The sequence below is a fragment of the Loxodonta africana genome, chromosome 8, assembly GCF_030014295.1.
Source record: "Loxodonta africana isolate mLoxAfr1 chromosome 8, mLoxAfr1.hap2, whole genome shotgun sequence".
Taxonomy (NCBI): domain Eukaryota; kingdom Metazoa; phylum Chordata; class Mammalia; order Proboscidea; family Elephantidae; genus Loxodonta; species Loxodonta africana.
The window spans coordinates 64,806,054-64,833,885 of record NC_087349.1 but is presented as its reverse complement, the minus strand read 5'-3'; the positions used below and the strand labels follow the sequence as shown (position 1 = coordinate 64,833,885).

The window sequence follows — 27,832 nt, the reverse complement described above, 5'->3', positions numbered from 1 at the left end:
TGTTTGTTGTTCTCAGTTGTCCTCAAGTTGAGTCAGACTCATGGCGAACCCATGTACACAGAGCAGAACTGTTCCATTGGGTTTTCAAGGCTGTGGCCTTTTGGAAGCAGATCTCCAGGCCTGTCTTCCCAGGTGCCTCTGTGGGTTCAACTGGGTAACCATTCTGCTAGTAGTCAGCGCTTAACTGTTTGTGCCACGCAGAGACTCCTAAGGGAAACAACAGGTTCACAATCTCTTATCTGAAACCCCTTCTGGGGCCAGATGTTCTTGGAATTCAGAATTCTTCTAGTTTCAGAATGGTTAAGAGGATGCACCTTCTAGAAACTATGAATTATCCACAGCAGGGTCTATGGAGGCATCCTGTCATTAAACGCATTAGTATTTTTGTCATCGACATAGGAATATTCCTACTAAGTGAGGTACAGAAAGACTACAAATAGCATCTTGTCAGTTTAGGTCAGGTTTTACCACTGAATGAGTTTGCCACAAACTTACAAAAAAGACTTTTCAGAAATTTAGGATTAGGACTTAAGATTATACACAAGAGACTACAGACTTCTAATATGACTAAGTCTAAGAGGCTTTCTTACCAAAAGAAGCAATGGTACAGGTGACTACATTGCCAGAGGGACAGAAATATGGAGTTCTTAGACCAGCAATGTGAACACTGGAGGCCACAATGGGTCTGTAAGCCTCAGCTCTCTCTTTGTTTTATAACCTGCATTTCCTTGGTATTTACTCAGCTGGTGGGGATATACCGGAAGTGTGAAGACAGGAAGAGGAACAATCAAGGGAAGGCTGATTCAACAGCCTTACATGCCACTGGGAAACAGTCCAGGCCCTGAAGGCCCCACTTAGTGCCTGGCCCTGTCATGCTCACGGAAGCATGATCTGTACTCTGGCAGCTCTGCCACAGTTCTTGGTTTGTAGAGGTGATCTTGAAATTGTGGTATGTTTGACTCTGTCCCACTCACATCACTTATCTTGCCTTCACTTATCTGACCTGGTGACTCCTGCAGTCTTGCCGATGTGGTTATTGCGCCTTCAGTCATCGCTGGTTCCTGGTAGCATCCGCACTCTAACAGCCTCCGAAGAGGAAGGGTCCTCCCGTGCCAAAGTTATAATTCTTTTGTGAGCCTCAGACAGTTAGAACTGGCTCTCTTAGTTCTTTACCCTACCCTAGTGGTGGTGGTAGTGATTCCAACACTTGATATGGCATTTCGATATCGTGACTGTATATGATAGAGTATAACTACCCATAGGGTTTCCTAGGCTGAAATCTTTATGGGAGCAGAATGCCAGGTCTTTCTCCCACAGAGTGGCTGGGGAATTCAAAACACCAACAACTGCACCGCCACCAGGGCTCCTTCCCCTAGTGGTATAATTCTAACTTACTGTCATTTATCAGAAGTTCAGAGCACTAATGTACCTGGCAGAGAGTGTGTCACAAGTTTTCTTAGTGACTTGATGGGAAGAGGCTACAAGACACTGCAGTGCTGCTCCAAAATCACAGCAATAGTGAATCACAAATTAGAACCACAACAGGAGCCTGATCTTTGGGTTCCTAATCCAGTAATTTTTTTTCCTTAGAAAAGCATACAATAAGCCCCCAATCAAGTCAGCCAAAAGTAAGAAGGAATGATCTGAACTCAAATATCATTATCCCAACTCTATTTCTCAGTTAAAAGTACTAAAAGCATATGATGTCACACTTGAAATAAACAAACAAAAACATCTCTGGTTCTATTTGAAGAGTAGTAAGAAACCAGAAGGGGACATTTCACAGGGAACACTGCTCTATGGGGGAAATGCAGGATTTTTATTTTCTCAGCACTTAACTCCTGGTAAAATAACCAAGGATATGCATGCAATTTGTGGGAACTCTGGCCTTTCTTTGCTCAGATCACTGTGGCCTCTAGCAAGTTGTTTCTCTGTGCCTCCATTTCCCACATGAAAACTGAGTGGGCTGAACAGGAAGAACACCAAGGCCCTCTCAAATATTACAGATGTCGTATTTATGAGGAGCTCTGGTGGCGCAGTGGTTAACAGTTTAGCTGCTAACCAAAAGCTAAGAGTTTGAATCCACCAGCCACTCCTTGGAAACCCCATGGGGCAGTTCTACTCTGTCCTATAGAGTCGCTGTGAGTCTGAATCAACTCGAGAGCAACAGGTTTGGGTTTTTTCTGGGCCTTTATGAAATGAAGAGCTCGAAGGTGGCTGTCATGATTGCAGAGTCTACAAATCCTCAACTTACCTTCATTTCTACGACTGCATAAACTACACAAATATACTGACGTGGGAGACCAATCCTAGGTAAAACTGCAAAATAGCTCGAGTTGATCTCCAGTTATTCCGGCCCTCCCATTTCACCCAAAATGGCTAGGAGGAAGGAGCTGAACTCATTAGCAACGGAGTGAGGACTGTAGATGCAAGCTTAGAGTGTTACCCCTCCAGCAGAAGAGAAGAATAAATTGTGCAAATACAGACATTATTCAGAAGATGGGCAGAAGTTTTAGGACAAGGTTTCCTTAGGACTCATGAATTCTAAAATTATAGATATGCAATAATTTTTATTCTGCTTGCACACGAAGAAACCTTCTACAGATCCAACCCTATTCATAGGAAAAGCATAAAAAATCAGCTAATTAAACCCTTTTGTACAGGACAAAAACTGTTGTTCAGTAAGCCTAATTCACAGAGCCAGGTTTTATAAACCTCAGTTCACAGTTCTTTCCACCAATACTAACTTTCCACATCTGTAGAACCATTTATCCTTTTTTGTCATCTCCCTTTATACCTGCAGATGACACTGTGAGGTAGGCAGCGCTGGTACCGGTGACCTCATCTTACAGACAGGAAAGAGGCTCAGAAAAGTTTCATGGATTGTTCAAGTTTCCACTAGAAGTAGGTGGTGGAATGGAAATAGCCCCAGATCTGACTCCCCCTACCCCTGTTCCTCCCTGAAAGGCGGAGAGACAGAGATCAGAGGTGCCATCTTTGCTCTCAGAAAGCTGCTTTCAATTCAACTCATTCAATTACTATTCACCGCGAACCTAATCTGAACCAGCTGCTTTGGAATGCATTTCTCATTTAATCCTCACAAAAACCGTGAGGCATATGTCATCATCTTCTCCAACGAGAAATTATTACTCAGGCTGAAAACCACGGATCGCTTCAGGTGGTCTGAGTGTTCTGACACTGACTACAAAATGGTACTCAATCAGCTGCTGTTGTTATTAACGGAACTTAGAAAGGACATTTTGCTCGTTATTCACCCAGTGTTTGCTGAATGATGCTCTGAGCCAGGTACTGTGCTAGTCACTGAGGACACCTGAACATGACATAGGCTCTACCTTCAAGATACTTATTACATGGAGATTAATAAACACACCTCCTGAGAAGTTCTCCAGATCACACATACAGGAAGGTCATAGGGAACCTACTTGGTTAGTTGATTGATGGCTTGATTAGTCTATTATTCCCTCTAACCAGGTCACATGATCTTTGACTTTGGCCTGTTTGTCATACTTCAGCTTTGACTATGCACTTGACTTTCCAGGCAAAGTGGACTCGATGTGCCTGAGAGACCTCCATTTCACGAGGAAGAGAAAACTGCTTTTCAAAGTGGTGAAGAGACAGCAAAAGACACAATTGGTAAAATGTTGAGTTTTCTAATTCTAGAGCAGTTCTCTTTCCACATGCTTAAGAGCTTTATGTCAGGGATCAATAACCTTTCCAAAGTACAGGTCCAAGGGTTCACACATTTACCCCTTGAGAATGGTCAGGCTGACTGACTGCAGGGAGAGAGGAGGTCAGCAGGTTTGGTTAACAGAAACCAGAAACAGAGTTTGAAAAGCCTGTTGGAATCTCTGGGTCACACAGGATCTAGGTCAGAGGAAAGACTTGGGATGCGAGGACATAAATAAAAAGAAGGGTTAAGGATTGCAGGTCAGTGTCATTTGAGTCACAAGACCAGTCTCTTTCATCTCTTCTGTCATCTTTAACATGAATACCATAGAAGTCTATACCAAAATCACAGCACAAATAAACATAAATTTCCCCACAGAAAAATAGTAGCTCTCATTTAACATTCTGCAAGTGTACTTGTTCCATATATTTTGTTTCCTTAAAAAGGAGGAATAAAAAATATGTAATCATATCACTGGATCAATATAATCCAAATATAACTACTCTAGAAATAGAAACATCCTTATACAGAAACATAAACAGTGAGATTGAACTTTTGCACTCTTTCCTTTTTTTTTTTCCTTATCCTGCACAAATAGGGAAAACATTTTTCTTTAAAAAGTGAAAAATATTATCTTCGCAGGAAAGACTTAAGAGGGCTCTAGTGTTATAAATTTTACAATCAGATAGGAGCAGCATTCTCTGCCCTTACAAGGGTAAAATGATAAATGATATTTACACAGAACTTTAAAGCTGCTTCAGCACTGAAATCATGATTTTTAGAATTATCTTTGTGATTATCTGACTGATGTCTGTCTCACCATTGACAGTGTAACCTCCACAAAAGCGAGAATCAGAGCTATTTTTGCCTACATTTTGGTAGTGTTAAACAATACAATAGTCAATGACTTTAGGGTTTTGGGTTTTCCTAATCAACTCGACGGCACAGGGTTTTTTTATAGTCAAAATGAAGCTGTGCTGTATTCCTTTGCAATTTCTGTCCAATGCTTTATATATGACACCTATCTTTACACTAACGGAAGTGTTTTTCTCAGGAGACAGTTTATATAAAATTAGCTGAAAAGGCAGATTCATAACCTTAATTGTTTTAATGCTTAAACAATAAAGCATGGTAACAAATTAAAAATTTATCACTAAAGTAAGAACAATAAAACACTCCTAAGGAAAACAGCATGATGGAATCAATAAAATAATAACAACAATGAAGGCAGAAATGACTGAATTAGGCAAGGGAAAACTTCCAGTTTAGTACAACATAACAAACTAACAAGAGCTATTTCCTGCCTCTCTTTAATTCAGTTTTGGAGATGCCGAAAGAGAAGGAACACTGATCGGCTTAAGGGTCTTGCTCATCATTTAACAAAGACGTTTGTGAGGAATTCTTAGAGATATAACATAGTTGTTTTCATGTGTGTTTGAAAAATGGGATCTGAAGTAGGAGAATGCCAGCAAGTGGAAATGTGGGGCAGCAATCTAATAAATCTTTCCTCTTCCCCATGTAACCTGGGTGAGTCTGCACCTGCAGCTACATCAGGGACAGCCTACTCCACTACCCTGAAGCCCAGACCTCTGGGTCACCAACTCCATCTCTGGGGCCGTGCACTAGGAACACTTGGTGTCATGCGGTCAGAAAGGAGTTGCACCGGAGTCCATGGTGGATTTATATCAGGGCGGCACTGGAATCCCATTAGAGCTGGAGAGAGGGAAGTGTCGGTGAGCTAGAGCAAATTATTTTGTAAAAGTTATACCTATACAACTTTAACTAAAGCTTGTGAAATACAAAAAAATAATAATTGGGGAGAGGAAGAGGACAGGTGAGAGTATTCTATGGTTATGATTTTATTAAAAGGTAAAGACATAGTTATTGATCTCCTTTGTATATTGCATAACCTAAGATTGAGTCGAAGTAACTCAAGGGTTTTTTTTTTTTTTTTATTAAAGTAGTCTCCAGAATAATAGAATTAAAACATATAACTTTCAAGTAGCAGATGAATATCTGATATATCTAATGAAAATTATGTAAAAAGAGAAAACAGACAAGACGAAAGCATGAAAACTATAAAATATAAAATAAGGTGGTCGATATAAGTTCTAATATTAAAGTGATTAAAGTAAATTGGCTAAACTCACCAATTAACTGATAAGCATTCCTGGAGTAGAATAAAAGTAAGATTCAATCCTCCAGAAAACTACTGAAACTAACAGAAGAGTTTGGCAGAGTCTCAGGTTATAAGATAAACAAACAAAAATCACTTGGATTCCTCTACAGCAACAAAAAGAACATCAAAGAGGAAATCACCAAATCAATACCATTCACAGTAGCCCCCAAGAAGATAAAATACTTAGGAATAAATCTTACCAAGGATGTAAAAGACCTATACAAAGAAAACTACAAAGCTCTACTACAAGAAATTCAAAAGGACATACTTAAGTGGAAAAACATAGCTTGCTCATGGATAGGAAGACTTAACATAGTAAAAATGTCTATTCTACCAAAAGCCATCTATACATACAATGCACTTCCAATCCAAATTCCAATGTCATTTTTTAAGGGGATAGAGAAACAAATCACCAACTTCATATGGAAGGAAAGAAGCCTCGAATAAGCAAAGCATTACTGAAAAAGAAGAAGAAAGTGGGAGGCCTCACTCTACCTGATTTCAGAACCTATTGGTACAACAACAGGCACATAGACCAGTGGAACAGAATTGAGAACCCAGATATAAATCCATCCACATATGAGCAGCTGATATTTGACAAAGGCCCAGTGTCAGTTAATTGGGGAAAAGATAGTCTTTTTAACAAATGGTGCTGGCATAACTGGATATCCATTTGCAAAAAAATGAAACAGGACCCATACCTCACACCATGCACAAAAACTAACTTCAAGTGGATCAAAGACCTAAACATAAAGACTAAAATGATAAAGATCATGGAAGAAAAAATAGGGACAACCCTAGGAGCCCTAATACAGGCATAAACAGAATACAAAACATTACCAAAAATGATGAAGAGAAACCAGATAACTGGGAGCTCCTAAAAATCAAACACCTATGCTCATCTAAAGACTTCACCAAAAGGGTAAAAAGACCACCTACAGACTGGGAAAGAATTTCAGCTATGACATCTCAGACCAGCGCCTGATCTCTAAAATCTACATGATTCTGTCAAAACTCAACCACAAAAAGACAAACAACCCAATCAAGAAGTGGGCAAAGGATATGAACACACACTTCACTAAAGAAGATATTCAGGCAGCTAACCAATACATGAGAAAAAGCTCTCGATCATTAGCCACTAGAGAAATGCAAATTAAAACTACGATGAGATTCCATCTCACTCCAACAAGGCTGGCATTCATCCAAAAAACACAAAATAATAAATGTTGGAGAGGCTGCGGAGAGATTGGAACTCTTATACACTGCTGGTGGGAATGTAAAACGGTACAACCACTTTGGAAATCCATCTGGCATTATCTTAAACAGTTAGAAATAGAGCTACCATACAACCCAGAAATCCCACTCCTCGGAATATACCCTAGAGAAACAAGAGCCTTCACACAAACAGATACATGCACACCCATGTTCATTGCAGCTCTGTTTACAATAGCAAAAAACTGGAAGCAACCAAGGTGTCCATCAACGGATGAATGGGTAAATAAATTGTGGTATATTCACACAATGGAATACTACGCATCGATAAAGAACAGTGACGAATCTGTGAAACATTTCATAACATGGAGGAACCTGGAAGGCATTATGCTGAGCGAAATGAGTCAGAGGCAAAAGGACAAATATTGTATAATACCACTATTATAAGATCTTGAGAAATAGTATAAACTGAGAAGAACACATACTTTTGTGGTTACGAAGTGGGGAGGGAGGGAGGGAGGGAGAGGGTTTTTTACTGATTAATTAGTAGATAAGAACTGCTTTAGGTGAAGGGAAGAACAATACTCAATACATGGAAGGTCAGCTCAATTGGACTGGACCAAAAGCAAAGAAGTTTCTGGGATAAAATGAATGCTTCAAAGGTCAGAGGACCAAGGGTGGGGGGTTGGGAACCATGGTTTAAGGGGACTTCTAAGTCAATTGGCAAAATAATTCTATTACGAAAACATCCTGCATCCCACTTTGAATTGTGGCGTCTGGGGTCTTAAATGCTAACAAGCGGCCATCTAAGATGCATCAATTGGTCTCAACCCACCTGGAGCAAAGGAGAATGAAGAACACCAAGGTCACACGACAACTAAGAGCCCAAGAGACAGAAAGGGCCACATGAACCAGAGACCTATATCATCCTGAGACCAGAAGAACTAGATGGTGCCCGACCACAATCGATGACTGCCCTGACAGGGAGCACAACAGAGAACCCCTGAGGGAGCAGGAGATCAGTGGGATGTAGACCCCAAATTCTCATAAAAAGACCAGACTTAATGGTCTTACTGTGACTAGAGGGATCCCGGCGGTCATGGTCCCCAAACCTTCTGTTGGCACAGAACAGGAACCATCCCCGAAGACAACTCATCAGACATGGAAGGGACTAGACAGTGGGTAGGAGAGAGATGCTGATGAAGAGTGAGCTAATGATATCAGGTGGACACTTGAGACTGTGTTGGCATCTCCTGTTTGGAAGGGGGATGGGAGGATAGAGAGAGTTGGAAGCTGGCAAAATTGTCACGAAAGGAGAGACTGGAAGGGCTGGCTCATTAGGGGGAGAGCAAGTGGGAGTATGGAGTAAGATGTATATAAACTTATATGTGACAGACTGACTTGATTTGTAAACGTTCAGTTGAAGCTCAATAAAAGTTAATAAAAAAAAAAAGTAAGATTCAAGAATAGGCTGACTAAAGAAATACACTTGAACACAACGATACAGAATGGTTGAAAAGAAAGAAATAGAAAAAATAGATGCTGTGAAGCAAATATGAAGCAAAATAAAATCCATGTTGAATTTTTACTATCAGACAAAATAAAATTTGGGTCAAAAATGCATCAAGAGGAACAAAAAAGATGTTACATAAATGAAGAAGTTATAACAATCTTGAGCATATATGCAGCTAACAACAATGTTTTGAAACACATAAAACTATAATAGTATATAAGAAATAAACAATTGTACCTAGTAATTTTAAAACAAACCTGTCAGAACTGGTAGACCAAGTGAACGAATATAAACCATGTTATAAAACAAATGTGTGGGTATTTGTAATATTAATCTTATTTATATACATGAAGACCATAAACTTCACATTCAAACACAGGAAAATGAATTATTTTTGCATACATGAGGAATATTAAAGCAAAACTTAAATAAACTGAGCTATCAAAAAAGTCTCAAAAATTCTAGACAGTAGCTATCATATGCAATATGTTTTCTGACTAGAGTACAAAAGGTTTAGAAGTCAATTAAAAAAATAGCAAAGAAAGTTTCCTATGTCTGGAAAGTAAAAAATATACTACTAAATAATTCTTGTGTTAAAGAGGAAATCATAAGAGAAATTAATAAATGACAATGGCATTCTACATGTAAAAAAGTGTGACATATGCCTAAAGCAATATTCAGAAAAAAAATTACAGCTTTAATATACTTATTGAATGAGTTATAAAAAATAAATATACTGAGCCCAATTAATATCAAAAAACAACGAAAACAACAAAATAAGTATTATTTTGAATTGTAAAAGAAACAATTAGTAATCTAAAAGCTAATATGACAGAAAAAATTCTAGAAAAAACAACTAAGAAAAAGTTAAAATATTCAAATAAACAAAAAGAAAAAATTTAAAGAGAACTAATTATATATATCGGATTTCAATATTTTAAAAATTACATTATAAAATATGAGCTAATAAAACTGAAAACCTATATGAAATATATGAATTTTTGGAGAAATACGAAAAACCAAAATTAGTCCATGAAGAAATTGAAAACTTAGAGTAATAAATATTATAAAAGGTATTTAAAATCTCAATCCACAAAGGCACCAGGACAAAGAGTTTTATAGCAGAGTAATAACAAACTTTGAAGGAACAGAAAACGTCTATCTTATACAAGTCATCGATTTCTCTTACACAAGTAATTTCTAAAAATTGGGAAGTAGGGAAAACATCCTAAATTATACTGAAGCAGCTTTTGATAATCCATTCTAGTCAGATTTTCTTTTACTTACAGCTGAACTCTTATCTAATAGAGGGTATTAAAAAATTTTACAGAGGGTCAGAATAAGACTTGAATTAAACACATACATTCCATAAGCTATGGAAACCGTGGTGGCTCAGTGGTTAAGAGCTACAAGCTGCTAACCAAAAGGTCAGCAGTTTGAATCCACCAGGTGCTCCTTGGAAACCCTATGGGGGAAGTTCTCCTCTGTCCCATAGGGTCTTAAAAAAAACCCAGGGCCCTATAGGGTCTTATGAGTCAGAATTGACTTGACAGCAGCAGGTTTGGTTGTTTCCTATCTTATTCCATAAGCTTGGATCAAAGAGACAATGCGATTTAAAAAAAAAAAAAAAAAAAAACAGTTTTCTAAAAACTAATTTACTAAGTTTAATATAAATATAATCAAAATTGCAATGAAGATTTTTCAAGGGAATTAAAGTGATTGAAACATTTTCTTGAATAATAAGTTGCAAAGTAAAGGAATTTTTAAAGAGTTGGATGGACCTGACTTATTCTGTCAATGTTAGTATATATTTTAACAGTATGCACTTCAGAAAAATGAGAAGATAAAATAGAAAATGAAGGCCAAAAGCAGTCCACAGTGTAAGGACACAAATTCTTTAGCTAGTAATGCTGTCTCTTCCAACGAGAGGGAAATAGGCAAATCAGCATTTAATAAAAGTACTTGTCAACTATTTGGAAAAATTAAATTAGGTATTTGTGTTTCACTACACAAATTGCAGTACATGTTTGATACCATTCACTGAATAAACATTTAACTACTAACTATATGCCAGGAGCTATGCAAGAACTAAGGATACAACGGTGAGCAAAAACAGAGGAGCTTAGAGTCTAGTAGGAAGACACATAGCCTGTGGGACTGACTAAAGTAACACTGGTCTGATGTGCTTTGCCCAAATAGTACAACACATACTTTTGCTCAAAATAATGTCAACATGGAAGAGCTCTATTACAGGTTTTCACAAACTACTTCGGCTTCTAATATTTGTCAAAGTTGGATTGAGAGTTACAACATTCAAGGACGATCCTTAAAGAACAAGAAGCCCGTCCACTCTTTTAGATAATCTATATTCCTCAGCCAAATCAGAGCCACAGAGAAATGGGGACCTAGATTCCACCTCTTTCCCCCACTTAGTCGCCTCCTGCAGAAGAATTCTGCTGCTGCTGATTTGCTCTTTGGTTTGATGCTATCAGTTAATCTAAAAACTTTTATAAGAAATGACGCTAAAATGGATATTGCTGCTTCTACTATAAGGGAATTCTGAGTTTTGTGATCACTAAAAAAAAAAAAATATAATAGTGTATTCTACTGACCTATTTATGATACACCAAAATTAGAAATTATAAATGTAAGAAAATTAGAAATTATAAATACAATTAAAAGTTATAAATGTGCAATTTTCAAAAATGTTTTTCAAGTATAGGTTTTCCCCTCATGATGGTCAAGTCCCTAACAGGCTTGAAACCACAGAGCAGTGGTTTTCAAGCCTCAGCGCTTTAGGGTAATTTTGGGGAAGTTTTTGGTGTACATAATGACATATTTGTCTCCAAACAACAGAGGATATTCCCCAAAGCAATGAAGAATAAACTGCTTGGCGACCTGTTCATCACTGTTTCTGTTTTACATGTTGGGGTTCTGAGTAGTTAATTTGACAAAAGCATTTATGTGGTTAGCTGTACTTGCTGTCCCCTCTGACTTCAAGGCTCCATCAAACAGGCTCCCTTGCCTGGGTTTGGCCAATAGGAGACATCAGTAGGAGGAGGGCAGGATCAGGTATTTACTACTCCTGCCCCTAGAATATAGTTCTTAGCAGTGGCTGCATTCTCATAAAGCTGCATATGTTTGAATAAAAGGTACTATTCCCCCTCTCTGCCCATGAAGCCAAAAGACGGAAAGAGTGTCCTGCCATTGGCAGCTCCTATGCACTTCGCTGGTCCTTGTTAGTTCTTTTAACCCTGTTTAAAGGCCATTCATTAAATTCCCTTCAGTGAACCCTTTGGGTATGCCATCTGATTCCTGCTGGGACTCTGTCTTTTTAAGGAAAAGATCCTAATAAGAGCCTTTTTAGAAAATCACTGCTTTAAAGGAAAGTTTATCACCAGGTACCAAAAGTTCTGTAAAACTGGAAAAAAAAAAAATTACCTGGATTTATCACAAGAACTGTACACTTAAACTGTACCTTGAAATTATGGGTTAGACCTGTTGTAAACTGCCACTATGATAAATAACAGTCTTTTGAAGACTGTACAATGACATCTACTTAAATTTTACCTAGAAGTTCGATGAGATTCAAGGCAATCTGGAACTAAAAAAGCTTTCTTTTGAAAAGAAATTCTTACTATATTATTATTCTTAGTATATTATTCAAACAAAAAATATACTTCATAAGTGGACAGGTGTAGAGAAATATTTTATAGACCAACAACTTACCTCTTTGAACTTGTGGCTGAGCTTGCGTGTGTCCAGGTCTGATGGGGAAAACATGTCCTCATTCTCAGGCAGCTCAAAGACTTCAATGGCCATGTCACTGCCAGGAAGGACAGGCCCTACCTCATCCTCCTCTTCATCTGTGGCATATTCCCCTGTCTGAAAGGAAGAGGATTTCAGGAATCCAGCTGTCCTTACCCCAGGTGGAAGTGGGTTATTTGAAGGTATTTTATAAAAGATAAATAAGAAATGTCACTAAGTGGTAAAAGAGTAAGTAGGTTTTTAAATCAATCATGCCTCATGCAGTCAATGTTACAAACAAGTGTTAGTGCAAAGATCCAAAGCGGCATGTCTCCGCCATACACAAGTACATCACTAAAAATCGATTAATAGTATCCGTAGCATCTTCAGTAGAGCAACAAGAGTTGCTTTTTTTTAATCTGAATATTTGACGGTTTTACTAAGTAAAATTAGGTTGCTTAGGGAAATAAGCAATTTCTTTAAATTCCCACCAGCTGTGTGAATAAGCCACCCAATATTGGGAGCACGGAAGAAGAAGAGATCAAAGACTCAGAGCTGGAAGGGACCTTAAGCCTTGAACAGGTTTAGTAAATTAATTCTTCTAAGCTTCAGAGTTCAATCAACTCTGCTCTGTTTGTTTGCTTTTTAACTATCGTGGTGATTAACTAGTGACCTGAGGGATAAACTGAAGATTCATACTTGAAGTCCACACATGTGCATCATTTTGCCTGCACAGAACTTTTATAAATCTGTGTATTTTGCTAATGTTTCAAAAAGTAGTATTTCCTTTAAATTCTAGATTTCCAGCTTCTCTTGAGAAGCTGAAGATCAGGCAATATAGGTACATTGCTATGTGATAACAACTGGCCAGAGTTGGTAGTGGTTATCCCTTTCAGTTGGGTCTTGCACGTTCTCACTCATCACAACTCCCCAACTCAATATTGTTCAACCCAGTTAGTTTCCCTCCTTTACCATACCTGTGAGCCCCTGTAGGTATCTGAGTTCATGACCCCTGGAATAAATGTTTCTCCTCACACTAACTTCATTAACATTAGTAGAAAGTAGCTCTCCTGGCAGGATACGGCTATGAGACTCCAAGTCAAATAATTGTTTCAAATCTATATATTATGATGTAATTTAAAGATAAATTATTGATTCATTGTGTTGAAAAGTCAAAGTTCATTAAATTTATCCCTGTTCCTTCAGGCAGTACTATTAGGTATATAAAAAAACAGAGAAAGGAACTCATATTGCCTTTAGAAAAACTTTCATAATGATCTATGGAAAAAAAAAAAAAACTTCCACAGATCATTCAGTAGACTGAATGATCTATTATTTTGATTAAATACGCTTAGCATCTGATTGGTGTTTTTCTCTTTTGGTTCTGTACTACACTCTTTTTGCTAAAGCTGAAACCCTATTTCTTCCTTACTATGTTTGTACACAAATGAAATCTTGTCATCAACCTCAGTGTAATAATTCATAATGCCTTGAAGACCATTATTAGGTTGCCATTCAAACTTCTCTTTCTATATAAAGTAATTCTGGTCTCCTCATAATTCTCATTCTATATAAAGTAATTCTGGTCTCCTCATAATTCTCATTCTCTTTCTCTGTAATTGTCTTTGAGACTGTTCTCTGACCTCTCAAAGTTCTCTGCATTCTTCTTAAGTTGTGGAGCCAAAGGACAACACAATCTCTAATAAAGAATCTGGGGGCCATGGACCATGATGAACAAACTGCCTTAGCATCCTTCTGACTCCACTTCCCCATGAGGAAGCTGTCAGTGTGAAGACCTTGACTGTGATGGCCATTTGCATATAATAGTGAGCTCAGGATACTTCATAAACAGCAGTGCTTTGCCAAACTGGTTATATATTAGAAAATGTTTCTTCCAAATAAAATCAGGAATGCTTTGATTGAAATGGCTGAGGCTCTCTACCTTGATCCTGTATGACTCCTCAGCATCTGGAGCCCTCGGACTCTTTAGAGCCCCATCTGAAAATCTCTATACTACCATTCCAAGAACCGTTAGAGCTGGCAGGAGAAGGTAGCTGAGGAGTGGGGAATGATTGGGTCCAGACAGCTTTATTTGTTGTTTCAGTGAGATCCTATAAAACTTAAAAGGGCTTTAATTCCAGATTCAGTGCACTTTTTTATGGTATTCTATTACATATTACAAATGTATGTGTGAGTATGTATATGTGTATATAACTTATTGTATGTGAAAGCTGGGTGATGAATAAAAAAAACAAAGAAGAACTGGTGCCTTTGAATTGTGGTGTTGGAGAAGAATATTGAATATACCACGGACTGCCAAAAGGATGAACAAATCTGTCTTGGAAGAAGTACAACCAGAATGCTCCTTAGAAGCAAGGGTGGTGAGACTACAGTCTCACATAGTTTGGACATGTTGTCAGGAGAGATCAGTCCCTGGAGAAAGACGTCATGCTTGGTAAAGTAGAGGGTCAGTGAAAAAAATGAAGACCCTCAACGAGATGGATTGATACAGTGGCTGCAACAATCGGCTTAAGCATTTAACGATTGTGAGGATGGCGCAGGACTGGGCAGTGTTTCGATCTGTTCTACATAGAGTTGCTATGACTCAGAACCAATTCGATGGCACCTAACAACAGCAACATGTAACTTATACATGTGTGTATGTATATGTGTCTATATATGTGTGTATGTGTGTGTGTGTATGTATATATATATGTGTGTGTATATATATATATATAATTAACAGGTACTTTGTAAATTCTAGTGTTGTTAATAGGAATGTGGCAAGGATAGTAAGTGAACAATTTCAAGACGCCTTGCTGACAGCTTTGATTTAGAGGTAGAAGAGCGTGTTTGTTTTTAAACCTGGTAATTACAAAAAGGAGCAAAACCATACCTTTATTACGAAGGCTTTAACCAGCTCTATAACATTCACTTCTACATCATCAGCTGGATGAATTTCATGAATGGCTCAATGAAATCTTAAACTAAATTTAAAGTGTGACTAAGCCATGACAATGTGGCACATTTTAAACATACGGGCTGATATGAACAATTTGATTTGCCTTTGTCAGCTTGAAAATAGGTATTTGTTCACTGTATGTGAGGGAATTAATATGTGCCATATTTTTTTTTTTTTTTATAGGATGGTGCCTGATATGTAACAGGATCTCAAAACATTTTTACAAGAATATATCAGAGAATGCCAATTTCATTTACTCGGTAATATCTAGAACTTCCTAAGGAGGTTTTCAATAATGCAAAAAAAAAAAAAAAATTAGCTGTGAATTTGTGAGAAGGCAGTATCCTTTCATACATTTTTAATCCTCCTTATAATGAATAATAAAATTAGGGTATATATAACATATATAATTCCTGCCTCTTAGTGTAGTTCTGGTTTTGTCATCCATTTTAGTTGTCAGAATTATCCTCCTAAATGTAAGTTTTGGAGCCCTGGTGGTACAGTGGTTAAGAGCAACAGTGGTTAACCAAAAGATTGGCAGTTCAAATCCACCAGCTGCTCCTGACAACCCTATGGGGCAGTTCTACTCTGTCCTATAGAGTTGTTATGAGTCGAACTCGACTTGACAGCAATGGGTTTTTAAATGTAAGTTATTGAGAATTCTTTTGTGATTTTTTTAGTTTTGACTTGGCCAGTCTCCTCTCCTTCCCAATAACTAAACTGTCTACAATCCTGATACAATTCTTTCTATCTTTCATTTCATCTTTCCATTTACACATGTTTTCTCTTTCTAATTAGTCTTATACTAAGGATAAGATATACCTTTTACAGTTTCAATTCTACTTATTACTTATTATAGTACCTGGATGGGGCACTTAATGTTGCCATTCCCAATCTGAATAGGCTTTAGAATAAAGGATGCATTTATTATAGCATCTCATAAACATCTGGGAGTAAGAAAGTTACATTCAGTTAACTAAGAATAATATTTCGCTGCTATTCATAAGGTTTTCACAGGCTAATGCTTTTTAGAAGTAGACTGCCAGGTCCGTCCTCCTATATTTATAGGGTCCTTCTTCCATATTTATGCCTATCCCAAGAAAGGTGATCGGACCGAATGCAGAAATTTTAAAACAATATCATTAATATCACACACAAGCAAAATTTTGCTGAAGATCATTCAAAAACAGCTGCAGCAGTATATCAACAGGGAACTGCCAGAAACTCAGGCTGGTTTCGGAGGAGGTCGTGGAACCAGGGATATCATTGCTGATGTCAGATGGATCCTGGCTGAAAGCAGAGAATACCTGAAGGATATTTACCTGTGGTTTATTGACTATGTAAAGGCATTCAACTGTATGGATCAAAACAAATTATGTATAACATTGTAAAGAATGGGAATTCCAGAACACTTAATTGTACTCTTGAGGAAACTTTACATAGATCAAGAGATGGTTGTTCGGACAGAACAAGGGGATACTGATTGGTTTCAAGTCAGGAAAGGTGTGTGTCACAGTTGTATCCTTTCACCATACCTATTCAATCTGTAGGCTGAGCAAATAACCTGAGAAGCTGGCCTATATGGAGAATGGGGCATCGGGGTTGGAGAAAGACTCATTAACAACATGCATTATGCAGATGACACAACCTTACTTGCTCAAAGTGAAGAGGACTTGAAGCACTTACTAATGAAGATCAGAGACCACAGTCTTCAGCACGGATTGCACCTCAACATAAAGAAAACAAAAATCCTCACAACTGGACCAATGTGCAACATCATGATAAAAGGAGAAAAGATTGAGGTTGTCAAGGATTTCATTTTACTTGGATCCACAATCAACAGCCATGGAACCAGTAGTCGAGAAATCAAAAGACTCATTACATTGGGTAAACCTGCTGAATTACCTCTTTAAAGTGTTGAAGAGCAAAGATGTCACCTTGGAGACTAAGGTGCACCTGACCCAAGCCATGATATTTTCAATCACATTATATGCATGTGAAAGCTGGACAACAAATAAGGAAGACCGAAGAAGAATTGATGCCTTTGAATTGTGGCTTTGGCAAAGAATACTGAATATACCATGAACTACCAAAAGAATGAACAAATCTGTCTTGGAAGAAGTGCAACCAGAATGCTCCTTAGAAGCAAGGATGGCAAAACTACGTCTTACATACTTTGGACATGTTGCCAGGAGTGATCAGTCCCTGGAGAAGAACATCATGCTTGGCAAAGTACACGGTCAGTGGAAAAGAGTAAGACCCTCAACGAGGTGGACTGACACTGTGGCTACAACAATGAGCTCAAGCATAACAACGATTGTAAGGATGGCGCAGGACCAGGCAGTGTTTCATCCCGTTGTACATACAGTTGCTATGAGTCAGACAAGAATAATGGGTTCTTCTGTTTCTTCCATCTTTACTGAAAATGAAAATTATTTTATGGTTACTCTGCAAGTAAAATAAATATGATTGGATTAATCTAGCATCTACAGTAGAATATGGACAATGCTGTACAAAAAATACATATATATATACACACACACACTGTCTTGGAAGAAGCACAGTCAGAATGCTCATCAGGAGCAAGAGTGGCTGAACAATGGGCTCAAGCATAGCAACGATTGTGAGGGTAGTGTTGGACTGGGCAGTGTTTCTTTGTCTTATACATAGGGTTGCTATGAGTCAGAACCAATTCGACAGCTCCTAACAACAACAACATGTACCCACACCCACAGTAAAACCTGCGAAAGCCAGAACCTGTGTAAGGCGGAAACCTGTCAGAGAAGGAAAACACAAATATCTTCCACTAAAACAAGCTATAGAAAAGTGGTAAGACAGCACCCTGTGAAAGACAGAAAACTTTCAAGAGCTGGAAAAACAAGGCAGTCCTGTGGAGTTGCAGTTCTCACAGGTATATACCTCCACCACTCGTCTGTCAGTTTGCGAGTTGCTATGATATGATGCTGGAAGCTATGCCACTGGTATGTGAAAACCCAGCATGGTCACCTATGATGGACAGATTTCAGTGGAGCTGCCCAATTAAGACAGGCTGGGACCTACTTCTGAAAAAACTGGACAGTGGAAACCTTATGGATAGCAGTGGCACACTGCCTGATAAAACGCTGAAAGATGAGTCCCTCAGATTTGAAGGCACTCAAAATACAACCGGTGGCTGCAATGATGGGCTCAAATATAGCAAAGATCGTGAGGATGGTGCAGGACCAGGCAGTGTTTTGTTCTGTTTTACACAGGGGTAGCTATGAGTCGGAACTGACTTGATGGCACCTAACAGCAACAACTATATATAAGTTAACATAAAAATGGCACTTTAAATATATATATATATATACATACATCATACATATATGTGTGTGTATATATATATATATTTGCTACAGTAAAGTATTTCCATTGGTAGTTAGCTCCTTCATTTTCTTCCCGGCCAAGTTCAACATTTTTCAAGTAAACAGAGACTCCTGAAGCTCTTTGTCCTAATCCACAAATCCACTTTAAATGAGGCAAGAACAGATCCTAGGGTAAGAACCCACAGAGTAAATGTTCCTTTTTATCACCATATCTTGCCCCATAAAAAGGGGCAAAAATGAATAGTGATCATTTTGCACCATTTAGAGTGTACCCAACATTGCTCATTCCTTAACAACTGTATGATGTAGGTATTAATACGCCATTTTAATCTCAGGCAGTTTACCTGAGGTCAGACAGTAAGTTTTTGAAGTTACATCTAACAGATTCCAAGGCCTGTTTAGAGTCTGCTGAAACTACAGCTTTGAAGACTATAATCTGGGATACATTCTGTTCATATAGCCCCAATCCTAAACACTGCTGCACAATCCTGGTATGTTGTAATTCTCCTTCCACAACTCTGACCATTATCATTCAATTCACTTTGAGGATCTGTACCTGTTTCAAGGGAGCTCCAAAGTTCTTGTCTTCTTCTTTCCTAACAAGTTCACCCCAGGTAAGTATATAGCAGAAGTCCCCACGGAAAGGATGGGTAGTTGGTAGGTTAATTGCAATGTAAAGGGAAGAATCATTAAAAGGAAAAAAAAAAAAGTGCCATTTTTATGTTAACTTAAATCATAAAAGTAATAATTTATTTGCCTATTTTTTAGTTGCAGGGCTAAGTCCCTCTTGGCTTCTGGGTCTGCTGACAGGTGTTTTATGTATACTTTCTTATATATTTTTTCTTATATAAAACAGAAGAACCCTGACACAGAATCTAAAAAAATCATTGCAGTCTCTTTAAAATGGATGAAAACCGGAAGATATTTGCAAGGCAGAATGGGTGCAAAATGTCCCTCAATTTTTAGGGTGTGTCTCACCTTTTACATTTCCCTCTCACCTGAACTTCCTGAGCTACCAGCCTTACTGAAGCTTTCCAAAGCATTTCACCTAGCTTTCATAGACACAACTTTTTTTTTACATTCATATTACAGCAGACCCCTTAGTATAAACGAAATTACATAATTACAATAACAAATGCAGCTGATAGGCTCTGCCTCTTGGTAAACACAACTTGACTGGGGGTCCCAGAAGTATGTGGACATACTAGAGCCTCTAACACTTAAGAGAGCTGTAGATATCAGTCTTAGTTTTACAGAAAGAATGAAGAGTACCTGTTCAATTGGTAAACTGGTTAAGTGAACATCAATGAAAGGCTCGGCTTTAGAGTCAGTTAGGCCTGGGTTCAAATCCTAGCCCTGTGACCTTGGGAAGGTGAGCTTCTAGACCTAAGCCTCTGTCTCTTCGTCCATAATACAGGGATAGTAATAGTTCCTTATAACAAGGTTATCATGAGAATTAAGTAGATGATGGCTACAAAGTCTTCTTAAAACAGGCCTGGGACATGGTAGGTGCTCAAAGTAAGTGAGAAGCTGTAAAACAAAATAAGCTGCTGCTGCTGTGGCTGCTCCCAATACAACACCAGCAACATGCTAAAGGCTCTTCAATTTGTATCTCATAACCAGTCCTCTGCTAAGCCTTGCATTTTGTAAACAGAATGGCCTATGAGATCTCGCCACGTGAATTTTATATATGCAAAATGGTCATTTCTGAAGAAAAACCTTCTCTTCCCTTAAACCCGCTCTTCTTCCTAGCTTCATGGCTTTGGTGCAGGTACTAGCTTCAACCCAAGCCCAAGAAAATTTCCATGCCTCTGTTCTCCTGACTCACCACCCCCAACAAGCCCCAATGATCCAAGTTGAATATCCCTCTACATTAACACATCCCATGAAGCTGCTGCCCTTAAGACTTTTTGCTAATCTACTCGTTTATGCTTCTAGTACATGTGGTAACACTGCCCATTCAACTTTGCTGTTTTTATATCAGCCTTCTCCCATTAATTTCTTTCAACTATAAGCTCCTTGAAAGAGGCACGTATGATTTATACCTGTAATCCTAGTGTGGCTAGCACATTGCTTGGCATATAGTAGGCACTGAACAAATGTTTGCTGAATAAATTAAGAGTTTTAGCCACATCTGCACAGCACAGCAGAACCTGATTTTCCTGTTAATTCTCAGCTTTCAAGTAAGAAATATAGTGAAGCACAGCTGCAGCTGGGGCCTAAATGACCCTTTTGGGGATTTTCTCTTGTTGTTAGGCTCAACCATTAGCAGTAATTTTTGCTATAGCAATGTTTGCTCTGATAAATTCAGGGAAGCTAAATGGCGCTAATCATAAAAATAGCCTTAATTATGCAGTTTTTGTTGGATTTTGTTTACTGGATTTGAATTTGGTTATATATATTTTCAGACACTGTTCTGTGAGAGAATAGAAGAGAGTTGCTTTTTCTCTGGAGGAGAAAGACCTCAAACTAACGCTTTAATGTTTAAAATTCATAAACTGTGCCAACTATCCAGATGGTTTTCAGCAAAAGCATCCCATTCTCTGCAAAGGGATCTCTCCTGCCATCTTTTCAGTGGCTTCCATAGGTCTTAGCTTCGCAATGTTATGTAATGTCAATTTGCTCATCTATAAAATGGGGATAATGGCAACTTCATAAGGTTGTTGTGAGAATTTGCAGTAGTGATAAATGCAAAGTTTTCCTCATGGTGCCTAGAATATGCTGAATGACTACCTGGTTGTATGACTGATTATTTTCACCAACCCTTGCTTGTCCAGGACAACACAGAGTAGTGCAATGAAAAGAGTATGGACTTTGGGGTTAGAGAGATCAGGGCCTCAAAATACAAAACCCTTGATTTCACAGTTGTACGAGGGCATAGCTTTACTCTTTTGTGGTCTCTTCTTCTATAAAGTGGGTCAAAAGATATAAATCTCATATAAATCTCTTCTCATATATTGAGAAGATTAAAAGAAATAAAATACATGAAACCGCCAACACGGTGCCTGGCCCCTCGTACACATTCATTTCTCCTTCCATTTATCAATTCAGTCAAAATTGTTTAGTTAATTTTTTGTTCTCAGAATGTTTTCTGATTTTCTCTCCATTCTTACTTTTGTCACCAGGTGAAGTAACATCTAAAATTCATATCTGGATTACTAATAGGGCGTCAGTGTTCCTTGTTTTCAGGTGCTCAGCTCTTCAGGTCATTGTTAACACTGCTGACAAATTATTCTTCCTAAAATTCTGAAAATTCTGACCAAATAGGGTAAAGATGTGCCTATAAAATCTTTTTCAACAACTAAACCTTGTCTTTCCCTTCTAAAATTTTTCTAGCCATTGTGGTAGACAGTTCGTAAATTAGCATTTGATTGTACAGTATTTTAAAGGCTTCCTTAATTTTTTTCCCTTCCTTCTAGAAAGTATACTCCTCTAAAGCAGGGACTCAATTTCCTGCTGTGGTAGGCAGACTGTAAACTGGCCCCCAGTGATTTCCACCTCCACGGTACTCATGGCCTTGTATAATCTCCTCCTCTTGAGTGTGGGCTGGATCTACCGACTCACTTCTAAGACAACAGAAGACCCCACAAAACTGATGGGATGTCACTCATAAGATTAGGTTACAAAAAAGACTGTGAACGTCCACTTGCCTCACTCTTTGTGAGCCTTTGTTCTGGGGAAGTAAGACACTATCTTAAAAAAAAAAAAAAAAAAGTAGCAAAATGGAAAGGCTCAAGTGGCAGGAATCTGATGCTTCTGACCAGTACCCAGCAAGGATCTGAGGCCTGCCGATAGCTGCATGAGGGAACTGAAAAGTGGATCTTCCGAGTCCTGAGAACAGATGTTGAGTGAGCTTGGAAGCAGGTTGTCCCTGAGTTGAGCCTTTAACTGACTGCCACCCTGGTAAATGCCTTATCTGCAGCCTTGGGGGACATTTTGAGTCAGAATTACCCAACTAAACTGACCCAGAGACTGCAGAATGTAACATACAAATATTTCTTGTTCTAAGTAGCTAATTTTTAGTGGTAATTTGTTATGGAACAATAGAAGTACAGTGCTATCATAATAAATACTGAAATATGGGAAGTGGCTTTTAAAACAGGCAGTGGGCAGAGTCTGGGAGGGTTTTCAAGAGTGTGCAGAGAAAGCCTAAACTGTCTTGAACAGGCTATTAGAAATCTAGAAGAAAGGTCTTTGTCATGTAGTGGCAGAAAATTTAGCAACATTATCACCTTCAATAACATAAAGTAGGAAATGTGCCTAGAGAGTTGAGTAATCTAGCTGAGTAAATTTCCAGACAGTGTTGAAGGTGATGATTCATTTCTTATCATGCTGCTTATAATGTGAGAGAAGAGAAATAAATTGAGAGTAGGAATGCTAAACAGAAAGGAAATAAGACTTAATGGATTTGAAAGTCTCATTTCTAAATTTAAGAAATGGTTTGCAAACTAAGTTAAAATACAGGGTTTAAAAAACATAGTCTAAATATAAAGCTGAGGGCATGACCATAAAATCTTTAGTTAAGAATCCTAAGCTTGTTGTTGTTGTTAGGTGTTGAGTCAGTTTCGAGTCATGGCAACCCTATGTACAACAGAATGAAACGCTGCCCGGTTCTGCGTAATCCTCATAATGCTTCAGCCCACTGTTGTAGCCACTGTGCCAATACATCTCATTGAAGTTCTTCCTCTCTTTCATTAACCCTCTACTTTACCAAGCATGATGTCCTTCTCCAGGGACAGGTCTCTTCTGATAACCTGTCCAAAGTATGTGAGACACAGTCTCGTCATCCTTGCTTCCAAGGAGCATTCCGGTTGTACTTCTTCCAAGACAGATCTGTTCGTTCTTTTGGCAGTCCATTATATATTTGATATTCTTCACCAACACCAAATTTAAAGGCGTCAATTCTTCTTCTGTTTTCCTTATGCATTGTCCAGCTTTCACATGCATATGGGGTGACTAAAAACACCACGGCTTGGGTCAGCCACACCTTAGTCCTCAAGGTGACATCTTTGCTTTTCAACACTTTAAAGAGGTCTTTTGCAGCACATTTGCCCAAGGCAATTCATCTTTTGATTTCCTGACTGCTGCTTCCATGCGTGTTGATTGTGGATCCAAGTAAAATGAAATCCTTGACAACTTCAATCTTTTCTCTACTTATCATGATGTCGCTTATCAGTCTAGTTGTGAGGATTTTTGTTTTCCTTATGTTGAAGTGTAATTCATACCAAAGGCTGCAGTCCTTGATCTTCATCAAGTCCTCTTCACTTTCAGCAAGCAAAGTGGTGTCATCTGCATAATGCAGGTTGTTAGTAAGTCTTCCTCCAATCCTGATGCTCCGTTTTTCTTCATACAGTCCAGTTTCTCGGATTATCTGCTCAGCATACAGTTTGAATAAGTATGGTGAAAGAATGCAACCCTGACACACACCTCTCTTGACTTTAAATCACGCCATATCCCCTCGATCTGTCTGAACAACCGCCTCTTCATCTATGCACAAATTCCTCATGACCACAATTAAGTGTTCTGGAATTTCTGCTCTTCTCAATGCTATCCATAATTTGATATGATCCACACAGTCGAATTCCTTTGCATAGTCAATGAAACACAGGTAAACATCTTTCTGGTATTCTCCGCTTTCAGCCAGGATCTGTCTGACATCAGCAATGATATCCCTTGTTCCACGTCCTTTCCTAAATTACGCTTGAATTTCTGGCAGTTCCCTGTGGATGTACTGCTGCAATCACTTTTGAATGATCTCAGCAAAATTTTACATGTGTGTGACAGTAATGGTATTATTCGATCAGTTTCACATTTGGTTGGATCACCTTTCTTGGGAATAGGCATAAATATCGATCTCTTCCAGTTGGTTGGCCAGGTAGCTGTCTTCCAAATTTCTTGGCATAGACAAGTGAGCACTTCCAGCACTGCATCTGTTTGTTGAAACATCTCAACTGGTATTCTGTCAATTCCTGGAGGCTTGTTTTTTGCCAATGTCTTCACTGCAGCTTGGACTTCTTCCATCAGTGCCACCAGTTCTTGATCATATGCTACCTCCTGAAATGGCTGAATACTGAATAATTCTTCTGGCATGGTGACTGTGTGTATTCCTTCCATCATCTTTTGATGCTTCCTGTGTAGTTCAGTATTTTGCCCATAGGCTCCTTCAATATTGCAACTTGAGGCTTGAATTTTTTCTTCAGTTCTTTCAGCTTGAGAAATACTGAGCATGTTCTTCCCTTTGGGTGTTTTAACACCAGGTCTTTGCACCTGTTATTATAATGCTTTACTTTGTTTTTTCGAGCCGCCTTTTGAAATCTTTTGTTCAGCTCTTTTACTGCACCATTTCCTCCGTTTACTTTGGCTACTCTATGTTCAAGAGCACATTTCAAAGTCTCTTTTCATGTCCATGTTGGTTTTTTCTTTCCTTCCTGTCTTTTTAATGACCTGTTGCTTTCTTCATGTATGATGTCCATGATGTCATTCCATAACTCATCTGGTCTTAGGTCATTAGTGCTCAATGGGTCAAATCTATTCTTGAGGTGATCTCTAAATTCAGGTGGAATATACTCAAGGTTGTACTTTGGCTCTTGTGCACTTTTTCTAATTTTCTTCAGCTTCAACTTGGGCTTGCATATGAACAACCAGTGGTCTGTTCCACAGCCGGCCCCTAGCCTTGTTCTGACTGATGATATTGAGCTTTCCACTGTCTCTTTCCACAGATGTTGTCAATTTCATTCCATGTATTCTACCTGGCGAGGTCCACATGTATAGTCTCCATTTAAGTTGCTGAAAAAAGATATTTGCAATGAAGAAGCCACTGGTCTTGCAAAATTCTATCACGTAATCTCTGGCATTGTTTCTATCACCAAGGCCATATTTTTCAACTACTGATCCTTCTTCTTTATTTCCAGCTTTCACATTCCAATCATCGGCAATTATCAATGCACCTTGATTGCATGTGTGATCAATTTCAGATCACGGAAGCTGGTAAAAATCTTCAGTTTCTTTGTCTTTGGCCTTAGTGGTTGGTGCAGAAATTTGAGTACTAGTCATATTAATTGATCTTCCTTGTAGGCATATGGATATTATCCTATCACTGACAGCACTGTACTTCAGGATATATCTTGAAATGTTCTTTTTAATGATGAATGCAATGCCATTCCTCTGCAAGTTGTCATTCCCAGCATAGTAGACCACGTGACTGTCCAATCCAAAATGGCCAATACCAGTCCATTTCAGCTCACTAATGTATAGCACATAGATGTTTATGTGCTCCATTTCATTTTTGAAAATTTCCTATTTTCCTAGATTCATACTTTGTACATTTCACATTCCGATTATTAATGAATGTTTACAGCTGTTTCTTCTCATTTTGAGTCACGCCACATTAACAGATGAAGGTCCCAAAAGCTTGACTCCATCCATTTCATTAAGGTTGACTCTACTTTGAGGAGGCAGCTCTTTCCCAGTCATCTTTTGAGTGCCTTCCAACCTAAGTGGCTCATCTTCTGGCACTGTATCAGACAATGTTACGCTGCTATTCATAAGGTTTTCACTGGCTAATTTCTTTCAGAAATAGACCATGAGGTCCTTCTTCCTAGTCTCTTTTAGTCTGGAAACTCAGCTGAAACCTGTTCACCATGGGAGAGCCTGCTGGTATTTGAATACTAGTGGCACAGCACCCAGCATCACAGCAACACACAAGCCCCCAAAGTACAACAAACTGACAGACTCAAATTTTTAATAATGGGCCTTTCTTCCTGCCTGAAAACAAGACATTATCTCTATCTTCCAAGGCTGTTCACTATACAAAAATAAACAAACAACAACTAAACAAAAAACCAAACTCCTTGCCATCAAGTTGATTCTGACTCATAGCAATCCCATGTGTTACAGAGTAGAACTGCTCCATAGGTTTTTCTTGGCTGTTATATTTTATGGAAGCAGAACGCCAGGCCTTTCTTTTACAGTGCCACTGGGTGGTTTTGAATCTCCAACCTTTAGGTGAGTAGTCAAGAACAAACAGTGTGCACTACCCAGGGACCTACACAAACATCACTGAAAAGATAGTCTAAAACAAAGATCTTTGGTGCCTCTGCTTACAAGGCATGCAGAGATGTATGGGGAATTAATTATCTCCCAACAATATCTACCTCATTTCTATACTGTCTTTGTTTCCCATGAGTATGACATTCCTTCAGCCATGTTAATCACTGTGACCAAGGTGGCCTAGGATCAAATCCACTCAGTTTTACACATGACTAAGGCTACTTATCAACTGGACTCCAAGCAGCAGTGTTGAGGTAAACCATACTGCACATCTGAAGGCTATGTGATCTACTGCTGGTGATTCCTGAAATACATGGAGATCTCTTACAACCACTCTTAAGGGGTAGTTATATGAACAGCCCATGTTTTTGATAAGTTGTCGCAATACTGTTTCCACCATTTGCCATCCCAACGTGCATGTCTTTAATCTGTCACTCTGTAATTTTGCAAGTGATAGACCAAATTGCTGGGTCATAGGCAACAGTCCAAGAGTCAGTAAAAATATAACGATATAGTACTGACCAACGCTATAAGAATGGCCTTGAGTTCTGCTCACTGAACAGTGTGGCCATGTCAATTTTTGTTTCTGCATAGCTGGTGGTGAAGCTGAATGAATGCCCTAGTAGACAGCACTGGACAACTTAGTTGAACTATCAGCACCAACATTTCAGTAAACCTCTTTAATTGAAGATCCTACTGAGCTACAGCTTTATTTCAGGAGTAGAGCAGTAGATACAGCTTTCTCCAAAAGGAAAGTGGGCATTTATTCATGTAAATCTGAGATCCTATTGAGCCAGGTTGGTTGCTTTCCTCAATATTAACGTTTCCATTCGGCAAGCAAGGTCTGTTGGGCCTTTCAACCTTGTTGGTCAGTGAGTTCAAGTTGACCCACCTCAAACGGAGATTATCATCATTACTGACACCATATATTTAGTTTGGGGGAATCTTTTACTCAGAACCCATAGCCTTGACTCACACAGCAATGACTTTTTCTTAAAGGGTACACCTTAATCGGGGGTATTTGTTGCCCCATTTATATGATAACATCTGTCAAAGTGACACTTTGTTATGGAGTCCATTCTAATCTTCGATATTTGCTGCCCCACTGTCATTATAA

General features: G+C 38.6%; 1 protein-coding gene across 4 annotated transcripts in view; it reads right to left on the bottom strand.

Annotated features, from left to right (window-relative positions):
- Positions 1 to 27,832, bottom strand: part of PPP1R9A (protein phosphatase 1 regulatory subunit 9A) — a 357,217-nt gene that overhangs the window by 65,245 nt on the left and 264,140 nt on the right. For all 4 annotated transcript variants that reach the window (XM_064289992.1, XM_023544405.2, XM_064289993.1 and 1 more), the window contains exon 6: positions 12,322 to 12,477. In XM_064289992.1, coding sequence (XP_064146062.1) covers positions 12,322 to 12,477 — 156 coding nt within the window. The remainder of the gene's footprint in view (positions 1 to 12,321; positions 12,478 to 27,832) is intronic.